The sequence below is a fragment of the Leptopilina boulardi genome, unplaced genomic scaffold (genome assembly GCF_019393585.1).
Source record: "Leptopilina boulardi isolate dan_hultmark-lab unplaced genomic scaffold, ZJU_Lbou_2.1 LbouV2_310, whole genome shotgun sequence".
Taxonomy (NCBI): domain Eukaryota; kingdom Metazoa; phylum Arthropoda; class Insecta; order Hymenoptera; family Figitidae; genus Leptopilina; species Leptopilina boulardi.
The window spans coordinates 4973406-4993775 of NW_026137875.1; the positions used below are offsets into that span (position 1 = coordinate 4973406).

Below are 20370 nucleotides of genomic sequence, written 5' to 3' on the forward strand. Positions count from 1 at the left end.
TTCACATGTATTTTGATTTATTTTAAATTAATGTTAAATTGTGTTAAAAATAATATTAATCTAAAAACAATTATTTAGAGTAAAATTAATAAATTTCATTTTTATTAAACAAAACATAAATATTGTTTTGATATTTTAAAAAAATTTATTTTTCCGCCAATTTTTCATTGCCCTCTATTGGCAGCATTTGATCATTACACAAAATGGCTACTTTCTAATTTACCATAGTTTGTTTTGTTGTGCGTTCTGTATTTTGTTGAAAACGATAAATTATCTGGAATGTTTGAACAACATTAATTCATTGTTAATATGAAGGTAAGACTTTTTATAAAATATATAATTTTAAATGTGTTATAGAAATTTTAGAAAATATTATTTTTGTACTCGGAGCGTTAAATACTTTAGATATTTTTCGCTGTTTTATTAATTTTATATTTAATTATTTTTTTAAACACATGAGAAAGTACGACAAATTAGGATTTATTATGATGTAATACACAATTTATATAATTTTATTAAAATTAAATATATACCTGTATAAGAAGGGCGATGCCTCCTTCAAAACATAACCTAAAAATCAATATACATGACATATATATAAATCCACATAAATCGTATATATCACTGTAAATGGTAATTAAATATTTTTTTCCAATAAAAAGGTAACATTTGCATGAAATGTATTATTTTTTGTACGTAATACTCCTTTGTTAAAATTTTTTTTATTATTTTCTACTTTTAATGAAACTGAAATTTTCAAAGTAACAAAAAACAAGGATAATTATGCTATACTTAAAAAATATTTCTGCTAAAATCGTGAAAATTATTGATTCAAAAATGTATACTACGTAAGTTGTATTATATTTTACAGCATTTGTTTTTGAATCAATAACTTTAATTTTTGTCAAAAATGTTATTGATTCCTTGCAGCATAATGTGTACTTCATTAAAAATGTATTTTTTAAAATGATCGATTTTTCTTTCAAATTCTTGTTTTTTGCAATATTTCCTTAAATTAAAATTTAATTAAAATGAAAATATTTTGAATATTTTCTTTTGTAAATTTATATTAAACATATTTTTTACATTTAATTTTGTTTATATTCTAAGGTTAAAAATTCACCTTTTAACTTATTGGCGAATATTTAATTAACATTTTATCCAAAGTTATTTACCTTTGGAAAATATAAAATTTTTGAAAACACGAATTTTTTAAATTAGGGTTGTTACAAAAATTTAATTAATTTTTTTCTAACTTTTCTTTTTTTCCCTGATATTCAAATAAAATTTTGTCTTTTTCCCTAAACCTGACAAAATATTTTACTCAACAGTAAAATATTTTGTCATGGAAAATTTTATTTTCTACAATTTTCTTAAAATAAAACCCGTGTGTGAGTTTGAAATAAATAAATTAATTTTATTCATTTTTTTCTAAAAGTCTGAATTTCTTAAAAATGTTATTATTATTAAAATATTATTATTAATAAATTATTAAATGTTACAAAAATTTTTTATTTTTCTTTTAATTTTTTTCGAGTTTTTTTATTTGCTTTCATTTTTTCAGGCCTCGGATTATACGAATTTTTCGACTTTTTTTTTTGAAATACAACTTATTTCGACTTATTTTAATAAAATACGACTTATTCGACTTTTTTAAAAAAAAATTTTACAAAATTTTTAAACAAAATACGTCTTCTTTAGTATACAATGCAGATCCTTCTTCAGATCTTTTTTATTTCAATTATTTGACAAATTTTTAACTAAAATTCTTCACTAAATTATTTTTAATAATTTTAATGAAATTCTTCACAAATTCAATTATCTTAAACTATTTTTCAATTAAATTTTTTATAAAATTTAATAATTGTTTATAATAAAAAATTAGCAAATAAATTACCAAAAATTTTTTATTTAAAATCACTTGTTTAATTATTTGCAAAAATTTCAATTATTTTTAATGATTTTTATAATATTCTTAGAAAATTCAATTATCTGAAAGTATTTTTCAGTTAAAAAATTTTCAAATTATTGTATTTTTTGTCTGCAATTTCTAATAAATTTTTTTATTAACAGAAATTATCCAAAAAATTTTAATATTAAAAATCACTTGAAGTTCAATTAATTTCAAAAATCTAAATTGTAAATCTTTGAAAATTCAATTACTTAAAGAAAAAAAATTTTTGTCTAAAATTATATGATAAATTATTTTTAGTTCTGTAAAATTTAATTATTGTCTGAAAATTAACAAAATCTTTTGAAATTCAATTATTTCTAAAAATTTCAATTTTAACTCTTTCAAAATTAATATTATTTAAAAAAAAATTTTTATTTAAGAATCTGTAAAAATTAATTACGTATTACCTGAAATTTTTTTGATCATCAAAACTAAAAACTATGAAAAAATAATTTTTAATTCGAATAAATTGCTTAAATCAGACTTCAAGAAATTATAAAAATTGAACTTTAAAAATTTTTTTTTTGAAATTTGTCCTACTTAAATAAAATTATTTGTGAAAATTTGTCTTACAATTAGTTTGATTTTGAAATATTCGAAAATAAATTTTCTTGAAAATATTCATTATGGAATTATTACCTCCCTGAAGTCGGCGTCGACGCTCAGCGTCGAAAATTATTTTCACGAGACCAAAAATGTCACACCGTTTTCTTAAAGTTTCTTGCTCAAAATTAAGCCCTACAAAACGTCAACCCTTCAGTAATCGCGGAACACGGTTTTTCACCCCTTTCAACCCCCATAACGAAAACACATAGAATTAAAGAAATTAAAATTCATATCTTACAAACAAAAAGCAAGACCAAAATTTTTATTGTTATTTTCACATCCTAGTAATAGTAGACAACTGCTAAAAAAGTTTGCACCCCCAAGCCATGGGGGAAAGTTGTCATTTTCACCCCTAAAACTCGAAAAAATCAAAAAAATACCAATAAAAAATTCATTTCTCACAAACAAAAAGCGAGACCAAAAATTTTATTGTTTTTTTTTCATCCTCACAATAGTAGACAACTGTGAAAAAATTGTGGACCCCCAAGCCATCGGGGAAAGTTGTCATTTTGACCCCTAAAACTCGCAAAAATCGAAAAAATACCAATAAAAAATTCATTTCTCACAAACAAAAAGCGGGACCAAAAATTTTATTGTTATTTTTTCATCCTCACAATAGTGGACAACTGTGAAAAAATTGTGGACCTCAAAGCCATCGGGGAAAGTTGTCATTTTCACCCCTAAAACTCGAAAAAATCAAAAAACTACCAATAAAAAATTCATTTCTCACAAACAAAAAGCGGGACCAAAAATTTTATTGTTATTTTTTCATCCTCACAATAGTGGACAACTGTGAAAAAATTGTGGACCTCAAAGCCATCGGGGAAAGTTGTCATTTTCACCCCTAAAACTCGAAAAAATCAAAAAACTACCAATAAAAAATTCATTTCTCACAAACAAAAAGCGGGACCAAAAATTTTATTGTTATTTTTTCATCCTAGTAGTAATATACAACTGAGAAAAAATTGTGGACCCCCATGCCATCGGGGAAAGTTGTCATTTTCACCCCTAAATCTCGAAAAAATCGAAAAAATACCAATAAAAAATTCATTTCTCACAAACAAAAAGCTGGACCAAAAATTTTATTGTTATTTTTTCATCCTCACAATAGTAGACAACTGTGAAAAAATTGTGGACCCCCAAGCCATCGGGGAAAGTTGTCATTTTGACCCCTAAAACTCGAAAAAATCGAAAAAATACGAATAAAAAATTCATTTCTCACAAACAAAAAGCGGGACCAAAAATTTTATTGTTATTTTTTCATCCTCACAATAGTGGACAACTGTGAAAAAATTGTGGACCTCAAAGCCATCGGGGAAAGTTGTCATTTTCACCCCTAAAACTCGAAAAAATCAAAAAACTACCAATAAAAAATTCATTTCTCACAAACAAAAAGCGGGACCAAAAATTTTATTGTTATTTTTTCATCCTAGTAGTAATATACAACTGAGAAAAAATTGTGGACCCCCATGCCATCGGGGAAAGTTGTCATTTTCACCCCTAAATCTCGAAAAAATCGAAAAAATACCAATAAAAAATTCATTTCTCACAAACAAAAAGCTGGACCAAAAATTTTATTGTTATTTTTTCATCCTCACAATAGTAGACAACTGTGAAAAAATTGTGGACCCCCAAGCCATCGGGGAAAGTTGTCATTTTGACCCCTAAAACTCGAAAAAATCGAAAAAATACGAATAAAAAATTCATTTCTCACAAACAAAAAGCGGGACCAAAAATTTTATTGTTATTTTTTCATCCTCACAATAGTGGACAACTGTGAAAAAATTGTGGACCTCAAAGCCATCGGGGAAAGTTGTCATTTTCACCCCTAAAACTCGAAAAAATCAAAAAACTACCAATAAAAAATTCATTTCTCACAAACAAAAAGCGGGACCAAAAATTTTATTGTTATTTTTTCATCCTAGTAGTAATATACAACTGAGAAAAAATTGTGGACCCCCATGCCATCGGGGAAAGTTGTCATTTTCACCCCTAAATCTCGAAAAAATCGAAAAAATACCAATAAAAAATTCATTTCTCACAAACAAAAAGCTGGACCAAAAATTTTATTGTTATTTTTTCATCCTCACAATAGTAGACAACTGTGAAAAAATTGTGGACCCCCAAGCCATCGGGGAAAGTTGTCATTTTGACCCCTAAAACTCGAAAAAATCGAAAAAATACGAATAAAAAATTCATTTCTCACAAACAAAAAGCGGGACCAAAAATTTTATTGTTATTTTTTCATCCTCACAATAGTGGACAACTGTGAAAAAATTGTGGACCTCAAAGCCATCGGGGAAAGTTGTCATTTTCACCCCTAAAACTCGAAAAAATCAAAAAACTACCAATAAAAAATTCATTTCTCACAAACAAAAAGCGGGACCAAAAATTTTATTGTTATTTTTTCATCCTAGTAGTAATATACAACTGAGAAAAAATTGTGGACCCCCATGCCATCGGGGAAAGTTGTCATTTTCACCCCTAAATCTCGAAAAAATCGAAAAAATACCAATAAAAAATTCATTTCTCACAAACAAAAAGCTGGACCAAAAATTTTATTGTTATTTTTTCATCCTCACAATAGTAGACAACTGTGAAAAAATTGTGGACCCCCAAGCCATCGGGGAAAGTTGTCATTTTGACCCCTAAAACTCGAAAAAATCGAAAAAATACGAATAAAAAATTCATTTCTCACAAACAAAAAGCGGGACCAAAAATTTTATTGTTATTTTTTCATCCTCACAATAGTGGACAACTGTGAAAAAATTGTGGACCTCAAAGCCATCGGGGAAAGTTGTCATTTTCACCCCTAAAACTCGAAAAAATCGAAAAAATACCAATAAAAAATTCATTTCTCACAAACAAAAAGCGGGACCAAAAATTTTATTGTTATTTTTTCATCCTCACAATAGTGGACAACTGTGAAAAAATTGTGGACCTCAAAGCCATCGGGGAAAGTTGTCATTTTCACCCCTAAAACTCGAAAAAATCAAAAAAATACCAATAAAAAATTCATTACTCACAAACAAAAAGCGGGACCAAAAATTTTATTGTTTTTTTTTCATCCTCACAATAGTAGACAACTGTGAAAAAATTGTGTACCCCCATGCCATCGGGGAAAGTTGTCATTTTCACCCCTAAATCTCGAAAAAATCGAAAAAATACCAATAAAAAATTCATTTCTCACAAACAAAAAGCGGGACCAAAAATTTTATTGTTATTTTTTCATCCTCACAATAGTGGACAACTGTGAAAAAATTGTGGACCTCAAAGCCATCGGGGAAAGTTGTCATTTTCACCCCTAAAACTCGAAAAAATCAAAAAACTACCAATAAAAAATTCATTTCTCACAAACAAAAAGCGGGACCAAAAATTTTATTGTTATTTTTTCATCCTCACAATAGTGGACAACTGTGAAAAAATTGTGGACCTCAAAGCCATCGGGGAAAGTTGTCATTTTCACCCCTAAAACTCGAAAAAATCAAAAAACTACCAATAAAAAATTCATTTCTCACAAACAAAAAGCGGGACCAAAAATTTTATTGTTATTTTTTCATCCTCACAATAGTGGACAACTGTGAAAAAATTGTGGACCTCAAAGCCATCGGGGAAAGTTGTCATTTTCACCCCTAAAACTCGAAAAAATCAAAAAACTACCAATAAAAAATTCATTTCTCACAAACAAAAAGCGGGACCAAAAATTTTATTGTTATTTTTTCATCCTAGTAGTAATATACAACTGAGAAAAAATTGTGGACCCCCATGCCATCGGGGAAAGTTGTCATTTTCACCCCTAAATCTCGAAAAAATCGAAAAAATACCAATAAAAAATTCATTTCTCACAAACAAAAAGCTGGACCAAAAATTTTATTGTTATTTTTTCATCCTCACAATAGTAGACAACTGTGAAAAAATTGTGGACCCCCAAGCCATCGGGGAAAGTTGTCATTTTGACCCCTAAAACTCGAAAAAATCGAAAAAATACGAATAAAAAATTCATTTCTCACAAACAAAAAGCGGGACCAAAAATTTTATTGTTATTTTTTCATCCTCACAATAGTGGACAACTGTGAAAAAATTGTGGACCTCAAAGCCATCGGGGAAAGTTGTCATTTTCACCCCTAAATCTCGAAAAAATCGAAAAAATACCAATAAAAAATTCATTTCTCACAAACAAAAAGCGGGACCAAAAATTTTATTGTTATTTTTTCATCCTCTCAATAGTAGACAAATGTGAAAAAATTTTGGACCTCAAAGCCATCGGGGAAAGTTGTCATTTTCACCCCTAAAACTCGAAAAAATCAAAAAAATACCAATAAAAAATTCATTTCTCACAAACAAAAAGCGAGACCAAAAATTTTATTGTTATTTTTTCATCCTCACAATAGTAGACAACTGTGAAAAAATTTGGACCCCCAAGCCATCGGGGAAAGTTGTCATTTTGACCCCTAAAACTCGAAAAAATACCAATAAAAAATTCATTTCTCACAAACAAAAAGCGGGACCAAAAATTTTATTGTTATTTTTTCATCCTCACAATAGTAGACAACTGTGAAAAAATTGTGGACCTCAAAGCCATCGGGGAAAGTTGTCATTTTCACCCCTAAAACTCGAAAAAATCAAAAAACTACCAATAAAAAATTCATTTCTCACAAACAAAAAGCGGGACCAAAAATTTTATTGTTATTTTTTCATCCTAGTAGTAATATACAACTGTGAAAAAATTGTGGACCCCCATGCCATCGGGGAAATTTTTCATTTTGACCCCTAAAACTCGAAAAAATCTAAAAAATACCAATAAATAAATTAATTTCTCACAAACAAAAAGCGAGACCAAAAATTTTATTGTTATTTTTTCATCCTCACAATAGTGGTCAACTGTGAAAAAATTGTGGACCTCCAAGCCATAAGGGAAAGTTGTCATTTTCACTTCTAAAACTCGAAAAAAAAATTAAAAATTCATTTTTCACAAACAAAAAGGGGGACCAAAAATTTTATTTAATTTTTCCATCCTCTCAATAGTGTACAACTATTGTCATTTTTATCCCTAAAACTTGAAGAAATCGAAAAAAAAAAATTCATTTCTTCGTCAAGATGAATCAATTTATATATATAAAGTATAGATTTGATTGAAATTTAAAGAATTAATGAAATTTGAAAATTCTTATTTTAGCTAGAAAATTTTGTGTTTCTTTAAATTAAAGTTAATGAAGTATTACACCTAAAATTAATTAAAATTTTCTTAATTTTTTAAAAAAAATTTAATTAATTTAAAACAGTTTTCAACTCATCATTTTTTTAATCAATCTGTTGAATTGGAGAAATTCATAGCTTCCTCTACGACAATCTAATTTTTACTTTCTTGATGCGTGTGTGGCGGGGATAGAGCTAGAGCCGAGCGCGGACATTCGGCTGCGTTCGGCTCAGATCGGCACTTTGCTTTGCACTGGCCTCACCGCTCTCCCCAACAGACCCCGGCGAAAGTCTATAACTCCTCGGAAATCTTATTTTGCTTTTCTCGACATATTCGTTCGCTCTCCACTCGGACCCAACTTAAACTCGCTTTGGTGAAACAGTGAAGATTTAAATATTTTATGTTTGTGTCAATATTATTTAGAGTTGACACTTTCCTGAAAAATTATGATATATTTTTCAGTGATTGGAATTTTTTATTTTTATCATGAATAAAATTATAAATTCTTTTAATATTGAAAGTGTTCAACATTTTATATTTTTGTAATTTTCTTTTTTTTAACAACAAACATTGTAACGAAATGATTGCGTTTGAATTAAAAATTAAAATTGTTCTAAATTTTTTTTTTTAATCAAGATTTCAAAAAATGTTAAAAAATTATTATATTAAAAAGTTTCTAATTTTATTCATGATAAAAATAAAAAATTTCAATCACTGAAAAATATATCATAATTTTTCAGGAAAGTGTCAACTCTAAATAATATTGACACAAACATAAAATATTTAAATCTTCACTGTTTCACCAAAACGAGTTTAAGTTGGGTCCGAGTGGAGAGCGAACGAATATGTCGAGAAAAGCAAAATAAGATTTCCGAGGAGTTATAGACTTTCGCCGGGGTCTGTTGGGGAGAGCGGTGAGGCCAGTGCAAAGCAAAGTGCCGATCTGAGCCGAACGCAGCCGAATGTCCGCGCTCGGCTCTAGCTCTATCCCCGCCACACACGCATCAAGAAAGTAAAAATTAGATTGTCGTAGAGGAAGCTATGAATTTCTCCAATTCAACAGATTGATTAAAAAAATGATGAGTTGAAAACTGTTTTAAATTAATTAAATTTTTTTTAAAAAATTAAGAAAATTTTAATTAATTTTAGGTGTAATACTTCATTAACTTTAATTTAAAGAAACACAAAATTTTCTAGCTAAAATAAGAATTTTCAAATTTCATTAATTCTTTAAATTTCAATCAAATCTATACTTTATATATATAAATCGATTCATCTTGACGAAGAAATGAATTTTTTTTTTTCGATTTCTTCAAGTTTTAGGGATAAAAATGACAATAGTTGTACACTATTGAGAGGATGGAAAAATTAAATAAAATTTTTGGTCCCCCTTTTTGTTTGTGAAAAATAAATTTTTAATTTTTTTTTCGAGTTTTAGGGGTGAAAATGACAACTTTCCCTGATGCCTTGGAGGTCCACAATTTTTTCACAGTTGACCACTATTGTGAGGATGAAAAAATAACAATAAAATTTTTGGTCTCGCTTTTTGTTTGTGAGAAATTAATTTATTTATTGGTATTTTTTCGATTATTTTGAGTTTTAGGGGTCAAAATGAAAAATTTCCCCGATGGCATGGGGGTCCACAATTTTTTCACAGTTGTATATTACTACTAGGATGAAAAAATAACAATAAAATTTTTGGTCCCGCTTTTTGTTTGTGAGAAATGAATTTTTTATTGGTATTTTTTTGATTTTTTCGAGTTTTAGGGGTGAAAATGACAACTTTCCCCGATGGCTTTGAGGTCCACAATTTTTTCACAGTTGTCCACTATTGTGAGGATGAAAAAATAACAATAAAATTTTTGGTCCCGCTTTTTATTTGTGAGAAATGAATTTTTTATTGGTATTTTTTCGAATTTTTCGAGATTTAGGGGTGAAAATGACAACTTTCCTCGATGGCATGGGGGTCCACAATTTTTTCACAGTTGTATATTACTACTAGGATGAAAAAATAACAATAAAATTTTTGGTCCCGCTTTTTGTTTGTGAGAAATGAATTTTTTATTGGTATTTTTTCGATTTTTTCGAGTTTTAGGGGTGAAAATGACAACTTTCCCCGCTGGCTTTGAGGTCCAAAATTTTTTCACATTTGTCTACTATTGAGAGGATGAAAAAATAACAATAAAATTTTTGGTCCCGCTTTTTGTTTGTGAGAAATGAATTTTTTATTGGTATTTTTTCGATTTTTTCGAGATTTAGGGGTGAAAATGACAACTTTCCCCGATGGCATGGGGGTCCACAATTTTTTCTCAGTTGTATATTACTACTAGGATGAAAAAATAACAATAAAATTTTTGGTCCCGCTTTTTGTTTGTGAGAAATGAATTTTTTATTGGTATTTTTTTGATTTTTTCGAGTTTTAGGGGTGAAAATGACAACTTTCCCCGATGGCTTGGGGGTCCACAATTTTTTCACAGTTGTCTACTATTGTGAGGATGAAAAAATAACAATAAAATTTTTGGTCTCGCTTTTTGTTTGTGAGAAATGAATTTTTTATTGGTATTTTTTTGATTTTTTCGAGTTTTAGGGGTGAAAATGACAACTTTCCCCGATGGCTTTGAGGTCCACAATTTTTTCACAGTTTTCCACTATTGTGAGGATGAAAAAATAACAATAAAATTTTTGGTCCCGCTTTTTGTTTGTGAGAAATGAATTTTTTATTGGTATTTTTTCGATTTTTTCGAGATTTAGGGGTGAAAATGACAACTTTCCCCGATGGCTTTGAGGTCCACAATTTTTTCACAGTTGTCCACTATTGTGAGGATGAAAAAATAACAATAAAATTTTTGGTCCCGCTTTTTATTTGTGAGAAATGAATTTTTTATTGGTATTTTTTCGAATTTTTCGAGATTTAGGGGTGAAAATGACAACTTTCCCCGATGGCATGGGGGTCCACAATTTTTTCACAGTTGTCTACTATTGTGAGGATGAAAAAATAACAATAAAATTTTTGGTCCCGCTTTTTGTTTGTGAGAAATGAATTTTTTATTGGTAGTTTTTTGATTTTTTCGAGTTTTAGGGGTGAAAATGACAACTTTCCCCGATGGCTTTGAGGTCCACAATTTTTTCACAGTTGTCCACTATTGTGAGGATGAAAAAATAACAATAAAATTTTTGGTCCCGCTTTTTATTTGTGAGAAATGAATTTTTTATTGGTATTTTTTCGAATTTTTCGAGATTTAGGGGTGAAAATGACAACTTTCCTCGATGGCATGGGGGTCCACAATTTTTTCACAGTTGTATATTACTACTAGGATGAAAAAATAACAATAAAATTTTTGGTCCCGCTTTTTGTTTGTGAGAAATGAATTTTTTATTGGTATTTTTTCGATTTTTTCGAGTTTTAGGGGTGAAAATGACAACTTTCCCCGCTGGCTTTGAGGTCCAAAATTTTTTCACATTTGTCTACTATTGAGAGGATGAAAAAATAACAATAAAATTTTTGGTCCCGCTTTTTGTTTGTGAGAAATGAATTTTTTATTGGTATTTTTTCGATTTTTTCGAGATTTAGGGGTGAAAATGACAACTTTCCCCGATGGCATGGGGGTCCACAATTTTTTCTCAGTTGTATATTACTACTAGGATGAAAAAATAACAATAAAATTTTTGGTCCCGCTTTTTGTTTGTGAGAAATGAATTTTTTATTGGTATTTTTTTGATTTTTTCGAGTTTTAGGGGTGAAAATGACAACTTTCCCCGATGGCTTGGGGGTCCACAATTTTTTCACAGTTGTCTACTATTGTGAGGATGAAAAAATAACAATAAAATTTTTGGTCTCGCTTTTTGTTTGTGAGAAATGAATTTTTTATTGGTATTTTTTTGATTTTTTCGAGTTTTAGGGGTGAAAATGACAACTTTCCCCGATGGCTTGGGGGTCCACAATTTTTTCACAGTTGTCTACTATTGTGAGGATGAAAAAATAACAATAAAATTTTTGGTCTCGCTTTTTGTTTGTGAGAAATGAATTTTTTATTGGTATTTTTTCGATTTTTTCGAGATTTAGGGGTGAAAATGACAACTTTCCCCGATGGCATGGGGGTCCACAATTTTTTCTCAGTTGTATATTACTACTAGGATGAAAAAATAACAATAAAATTTTTGGTCCCGCTTTTTGTTTGTGAGAAATGAATTTTTTATTGGTATTTTTTCGATTTTTGCGAGTTTTAGGGGTCAAAATGACAACTTTCCCCGATGGCTTGGGGGTCCACAATTTTTTCACAGTTGTCTACTATTGTGAGGATGAAAAAATAACAATAAAATTTTTGGTCCCGCTTTTTGTTTGTGAGAAATGAATTTTTTATTGGTATTTTTTCGATTTTTTCGAGTTTTAGGGGTGAAAATGACAACTTTCCCCCATGGCTTGGGGGTGCAAACTTTTTTAGCAGTTGTCTACTATTACTAGGATGTGAAAATAACAATAAAAATTTTGGTCTTGCTTTTTGTTTGTAAGATATGAATTTTAATTTCTTTAATTCTATGTGTTTTCGTTATGGGGGTTGAAAGGGGTGAAAAACCGTGTTCCGCGATTACTGAAGGGTTGACGTTTTGTAGGGCTTAATTTTGAGCAAGAAACTTTAAGAAAACGGTGTGACATTTTTGGTCTCGTGAAAAAAATTTTCGACGCTGAGCGTCGACGCCGACTTCAGGGAGGTGAATTATTCTTAATATCTAATGACTTTTTCGACTTTTTTTGGAATGTAAATCGACTAAAACGACTTTTTATATCCCTTAAAGTCGATCCGAAGCCTGTTTATTTAAAACTCTTCGGTTTTTCCTCAGTTTTTTCATCTAACTGTAATTTTTATAATAATAATTATGTTTTTTTTTTTGTTTTGCAACAACAATAATTTCTCAAAATTATATTGTTTTTTAAGATAAATTATTACTTTTAACAGTAACAATTTTATTCACTAAAAATTATTATCACTAAAACTGATGGTCCTGAGTTTTTTTTTTTTATAATTTCATTTTATATTATTTTCTATTTTATTAATAATTTATTACGATGCTGAAGATCACAACCTTTAGGATCAAGAATTTTTAAAGGAATATATTATTTTTTTATGGAAAATTCTATCAATTCTCACCTTCAAGTTATTTCCTGCAATGTTTATTGATTAAAAAAAATTGTAAACCTTTTTTTTTATAAAAAATTAATAATTTTCGGCCTTAAATGATTAGTTTTACAATCGTTGATTGTAAACTTTCTGGACTTCAACATCGTTTATTTATTCAGAATTAACATAAGTCAGGGAAATCAGGGAATTTTATGAAAAGTACTGGAATCAAATTTCTAATAATGCTATTAAAATTATAATTTTTGAAATTTTTCAATTCAAACTTTTGCTTCTAAAAATTATTATCTTAATTTTAATAATTTCCCCCCCCCCCTCCCAAAAAAAAACTTAATAAAATATTGTTTTAATTTTTTATAATTGAAATATTTTCATTTAGAGAGAAAAAATTTTTAAATTATGCCTGGAGATTAGGGAAAAACGAAATAAAATTTTTTGTAACAACCCTGTTAGTTTTAATTATTATTGAAAGAATATGAATTTTATTATTTTTTTAATTTTCAGTGAATCAATTGCCAATAAAGAGAGATTCGCTGGGCGAATCAATTTGTCAGATGAATAGTGAAAAAATCACTAGCTTTAATATGATGCACTACACGCCTTGGCCACAGCAGCAAATAATAATGGACAACCAACGTTATTATGCTCAATATATGGAAGAATTGTCCCACTATCATCATCACCATCATCATCATCGACCTGATCCAATAGATGAGAACAGTGAACAAACGGGAGATGAAATGCACGATACAATGACATCGGCTACATCATGTGATCGTAGTTCAAGCGCTGATCTCTTTAGACTTGAATTTGCTGCCACACAATGGTCCAAACTCGTCTCAAATGCTGAAGGTCTTTTTAATAAACTTATTGTAAGTAATATTTTACCTCATAATGAACAAGATCAAATAGAACAATGGCTTTGCATGAAACAAGAATACGAGGAATGTATCACAAGCGATGATACAGCGAGCTTTCAAGGATTTGCTGACAATGCAAGAAGATCCTTGGAAATAATTGAAGAAGTCACGGAGACTGATGAGAAAACCGATGAATCTGGAAATCGTATGGATTATCGAGATAGATCGGAAACATGTTCAGAAACGGAAAGTGAAATATCTGAAGAAGAAGAGGACGACGAAGACGACGATGATGATGATGATGATGATGTTGAAGACGATGAAGACGAAGACGACGAGGAGGAAGATTTAAGTGATACTAATTCTGAGAATCCAGATTTTATCGAAAGACTCGATGAATGTATAAATAAATTTATAATTGAAACAGATGGCGTTATTGATTTAAATAGAGAAGAATTCCAAGAGATTGGTACTCCAATTCCACAAATATCAAGAAATAATAATGATTCAAGTCCAATAATGAAAGCACCGCCTAAGAGAAATCCAAATATGAGACGAAATTCAATGCTACCTGGTTCGGAAATGTGTAATGGATTATTGGCATTCAATGATAATTTCAAACTTACTCAAGGTCAAAATATTCAAACTGACTCGTCAAGTAGTTTTAATCTTTCGAAAATTTCTGAAACAACACAAAGTTGCAATGAATTGGAATCACGTAATATCAATACTGAAATTGCCATAATTGCCCAATCGGAAAATTCACCAAATTTATTTATGGATGTACTTTTAAATTCCGATACGCCAGGACCAATAAAAGAATTAAAAGCCCTAACTAAAAATAATAAAGCGAAACAAAAGGAAGTATTAAAAATTCAATCGGATCTTGAGGGTGCACACAAAAGAATTGAGGAATTACAATCGACAATTGAAATAAAAGAACGTTTTATTGCTGAAATGATAAAAAATTCCGATACACGATCAAGTGCAAAGCAAAGATTTCATCGTAAACGTACTAAATTGAAGGAGGAATATTATAATACAAGAACACAATTGGCACACGCTGAAAGTGCATTTACAAATAATGAAACTGGCGAGAGATCAACTTATAAAAATGAAATTGAACTTTATCGAAATATGGCATTTCATTATGAAAAGAAATTAATGGATATTGAAATTATACGACAAATTGCTGGTGATTCGGCGAAAAAAGTTCGTAAACTTGAAAATTCTCTTAGCTCATCGAAAAAACAAATGGAGGAATTAACACGACAATTGAAAAAAGAAGAACTTTTGAAAAAACAATTGGAAGACGAAGTGGCTGAGGATCAAAAGAAAATTCGTGATCTAGAAGAGAAATATAATTTAACAGCGTCAAAATTAAAAGAAATACAATCTGAAAGTGAAGATGAAAGAGCAAAATCAAGAAGTGAAAGTTCAAAAAAAAATTTACTTGACGTCAGCGATAGAATATCACATCTTGATCAAGTTTTAAAGAAAAAATCCATGGATCTTGATAAAACAGCCGACACTGATGAGAGAAAAGCATTGAGACTTGAAATTCAAAATTTTCGTGATACACGCGATCGTTTAATTGATGAAAAAACACGTACCACAGTTGATGAACGAAATTTACTTGAATACGATGAGACAATTGAAGTTATTGACACTGTGATTGAACATAAAAATGAAATGATATGCGGTCGAAAATATTTCGATGAAGATCCAAAGGGAAATAAATTTTTGGAAAATTTGGAAAAATTAACCGATGGTGAAATGAAAAATCTCTTTCACACTTATTTCACCAAAGTGATTGATTTAAAGCAAAATCTTCAATCATTGGAAAATGAAAATAATTATTTAAAATATCAATATCAACGTGTTTACAATGGTTTAAAGCAAAATGAAATTGAAGCTGAAAAAAGAGATGTTTTAATGCAAGAGAAATATCAACGACAAATGAATTTAATGCTTAAACAATTTGCGGAGAATTCAAGTAGTTCGGGACATGAGAAAATGGATAATGATTCGGAAATTGCAAGATATAGGAAGGAAATTCGAATATTGAAAAAACGATTACAAGATGTTGAGACTCATTATAAAGAGCCTCCTACCAAAGTAACAAGAGAGAAGAATAAATTGATCATACAAAAAACGACTGATTCTGACAAAAGAAAAAAGTGAGTTCTACAATATAATAGATAGATAAATTCTTTTTGTTTTTCTTTTAGAGAAAAATATATTTTAATTAACTTTCTTTTTGAAGAAAAGTTTATATATTTTATGGTTGGAGATATCTGTGATAAAAGAGTAAACTCAATTTCTGAGATTTCTTTCAATATATAGGTATATATATATTTTTTTTTTCAAGTACAAGTATTTTATTGTACTTTTCATTGCTGTGTGTACTGTTAAGGATTAGTTTTCTGAAATTGATAATTGCAATATTTATATTCCAGATGTAGAAATTATAATAATTCAGTAAAAACAATTATTTCAACTTTTTTTTTTAAATGCGAATTTATTTAACTTTTACAGTGAAAAAAAGGATTAATTGACTTTTTTTTTAATTACCCTACAGTTCTGAATGTTCAAATGAACGAAATAATTTTTTTGGTCAATTTTTTAAAATTCTCTAAATTATTTTTAATAATTTTAATGAAATTCTTCACAAATTCAATTATCTTCAATTATTTTTAATGATTTTTATAATATTCTTCGAATATTCAATTATCTGTAAGCATTTTTCAATTCAAAACTTTTGAAATTTAATTTTTGTCTTTAATTTTTAACAAATTCTAATAAATTCTTCATCATCAAAAATTTCAATTAAAAATCACTTGAACAAAAATATGAATTATAAATCTTTAAAAAATTCAATTATTTAAAAAAAGTTTCAAATAAAAACTCTAAACTTGAATTGATGGCAGAATTTTTTTTTTTTAGAAATTTGTTCTACTTAATTAAAATTTTTAAATTTATGTCATTGATTCTGAAATATTCGAAATAAATTTTCTTGATAATATTCCTATAGAATTATTCTTATTAAGGAATTAATAAAATGGATTTAATATTTAATAACATTAATTATTTAAAGTAAAATGCTTATTAATTAATTATTAAATTTAATTAAAATAAAAAATCGAATTTTTCGACTTTTTTTGGAATTGTAAATCGACTAAAACGATTTTTGGAGAAAATCTATTAAATGTAACAGAGTTTTTAAAAGTGTTTAAAAATTTTTTAGTTATACTTTTTTTAAAAAAAATTTATTAGTTCAAATCTTGAGAATTATTCTAACTAAATTTTATTTTTTTTTTTTTAATAATTGACTCAACAATATTCCATAAATTATTAACTTGTTAGAAAATTTTTCCAAATATTTTAACTTGAATAATTTTCATAAATAAGGCTAGAAAATCTATTTAAAAAATTATAAAATTCTTTTAGAAAAAATTAAATTTTTAGATTAATTTTAAGATTTTTTAAAATTTTTTCTACGGATTAAGAAAATTACAGTTTTCTGTATCTTTTCTACTTAAAATTCATATTTTAACCAAAAGTAATAAAAAGGTTGATAAAAATTCTTTTCTTTTATAACATACGGAATGATTCCTGTTAAATATAATTTTTTTTTCTATTAGTCGACAACGACTTTGATTAAAATATCATGGAATGACTCAGAAATATTATTTATTTATTTTAGTTTTAAGAAAAAATACTGTTTAGGTATTTACTTAAAAACAAAAGAATTGAAATATTTTCTACCTGGAATAACGGAAAAATGTTTTACTTGTCTAAATAGCAATTTTTCCAAATGAAAAGTGAAAAAAAAAATTTTTTTTCTTCACTGACAAAATAAACATTGCAATTTTTATTTTCTTTTAATTTCTATATAAAATATACCCTTGATCTTAAAGTTTTGAACGTTCCAAATGTTAAAAATGAAACAAACAGAAAAATAATTACGAAAATAATTTTTAAAAATAAATGAATCATAGCGTGTTGGGTAAGTGACTTTTTTTTTGAAGTACTTTTTGAAGTATTTTTTAAAATTCCGTAAATTACTTTTAAAATAATTGCTAATAGAGGAAAATTCTTTTTAAAGAATTTAATTTTGTATAAATTTTAAGAAATTTTTAAGAAAACGTTTTTTTAAAGTTACCCAACACTGTAATAAATAGTACTTATAGCAAAATGAAAATATGCATAATACACATCGATTTGTAATTTTTTGATATTTAATAATTTATTAAATTACAAATTATAATATTATTATTCCTAAATTATAATTTAAAAAAAAAACTCAAATGAAATTAAAAATTTTTTTAATTGATAAAAGTAAAAAATTGTAATTATTTGGAAAGATATAATAAATCTTGAGATTTTAATGAAGAAGAGAACATAATTTGTTAACAATTAAAAATTTTTAACATTGTTTTTCAATAATATTGCACAGTTTTTGAAAGAAATTTATATCAGCCTTAAAGATTTTTCGCTGATAGTTTATAGATAAATATACTAGTCCTTAGGCCTAATCCTTTATTAAAAAAAAAAAAAAATTATTTTCTAATTTCTATATTATAAAAGAGAAAACCGATTTAAAGTTAAAATTTCAAATTGATAACAAATTAAGTAATATTATTAAATGTTTAGTCGTAAGTTCATTATCACATTTTCATCGTGTGTTCCATTTAAAAATTAGAAACAGAATCATAAAAAATATTTATAACCAAAAGTTAAACAATCAACATATGTTATAAAAAATTACAAAACAATATATACATGATACTGTTCAAATTACAGTTAAACACTGTAAAAAAGCGTTGTTAAATTGCTTAAAGCAGATTTAAAGTATCTATCAAACTTTTTGGCGTAATAATTATAAACTAATTAATTATATAGATTATAACATCTATATTAAATTAAATGTCTATTCAATATCATTATTGCGACAATAAGACAAACAAAATATGTTTCTTTTAAAAAATTACGATTGAAATTTTTTCATTAGAATTTAATTATAAATTATCTTCAGTTTTAAATCTTCAAAAATACACATAATATTATAAGGTGTGTTTAAATAGTTTTATTAATTAAAAAATTTATTTTTTAATGACTGAAAATATATGTATATTTTTAAATTAATTTTTTTTCGACTGAATGAGTTTATGTAACTATTTTGCAACGTTTATAGGAGAAATTAATTTAATTAATTAATTTAAAAAGTAATTTAAAAATATATTATATATAATTAAATAAATAAATATATTATATATTATAATATTTTTTTTTTCAAAAAAGTGTGCTTCTAATATTGTTAAATGTTCTTATCTATAAACGTTGCATATTTTATGATATTTTAGTTTTATTAAGATTTTTATCTAAGTTTAGTATTCTTATGTAAAAAGTAAAATCTCCAAATTGTAAATTTTTTTATTAATCAAATGTCTCGATAATTGATTGTAAATTTTGTAAATTTTTGAAAGATTTGATTAATTTTTAAAAATAATATTATATGTCAAAAATTAATAACAATTGTGTAACGTTAGGACAATTTGTGAGTTTTTACTGTATTTTTATTTTAATGTGTGAATATATTGTATACTTTAATAATTTTCTAAGAGAAATATTATAATTTGTAAGTTTTGAATTTAATAGTAATATTTTTCAATTTGTGCAGTGATTTTTTTTTACTATATTTATTGTAATCTTTTGTAAATAAATGTATATTATATATGATTAAATCAAATTTCGTTTATTTTGCCAATGATACCTATAAATATTTACATTATTACAGGCCTCGGATCGACTTTAAGGTATAAAAAAAGTCGTTTTTAGTCGATTTACATTCCAAAAAAAGTCGAAAAAGTCATTAGATATTAAATTCATTTTATTAATTCTTTAATGAGAGAATAATTCTATAAAAATATTATCAAGAAAATTTATTTCAAATATTTCAGAATCGAACTAATTTTATGACAAATTTTCAAAATTTTATTTAACTAGGACAAATTTCTAAAAAAAAAACCCTTAAAGTTTCATTTTTATAATTTTTTGAATTCTGATTTAAGCAATTTATTCGAATTAAAAATTTTGTCATAGTTTTTAATTTTTATAGTTAAAAAAAAATTTCAGGCAATACTTAATCAAGTTTTACAGATTTTTAAATGAAATTTTTTTAAAATAATAATAATTTTGAAAGAGTTAAAATTGAAATTTTTAGAAATATAATTGAATTTCAAAAGATTTTGTTAATTTTCAGACAATAATTAAATTTTACAGAAGTAAAAATAATTTATCAAATATTTTTAGATATAACATTTTTTAAAAGTAATTGAATTTTCAAAGATTTACAATTTTGATTTTTAAAATTAATTGAACTTCAAATAATATTTAATATAAAATTTTTGATGATTTTTGTTACTAAAAAATTTATTAGAAATTACAGACAAAAATACAATAATCTGAAAACTTTTTAAGTGAAAAATGGTTTCAGATAGTTGAATTTTCGAAGAATATTTTATTTGATAATTTTTTTTTAAATTATAAGCAATTATTAAATTTCAAGTCATTTTAAATAAAAATTTTTTGATAATTTTATTTGATAATTTTTTT

The 20370-nt window shown here is 26.6% G+C and overlaps 1 protein-coding gene across 1 annotated transcript; it reads left to right on the top strand.

Moving 5' to 3' along the window:
- The first annotated feature begins 189 nt into the window (after positions 1-189).
- On the top strand, positions 190-16514 carry LOC127283568 (kinesin-like protein costa). Its single transcript, XM_051308531.1, has 2 exons — positions 190-315; positions 13397-16514. The coding sequence occupies exon 2, from the start codon at positions 13447-13449 to the stop codon at positions 15934-15936; it is 2490 nt and encodes an 829-aa protein (XP_051164488.1). The 5' UTR covers positions 190-315; positions 13397-13446; the 3' UTR covers positions 15937-16514.
- Positions 16515-20370: the final 3856 nt, after the last annotated feature.

Coding starts and splice junctions, on each gene's coding strand:
- LOC127283568 (XM_051308531.1), top strand. CDS start 13,447: ATGAATAGTGAAAAAATCACTAGCTTTAATATGATGCACTACACGCCT.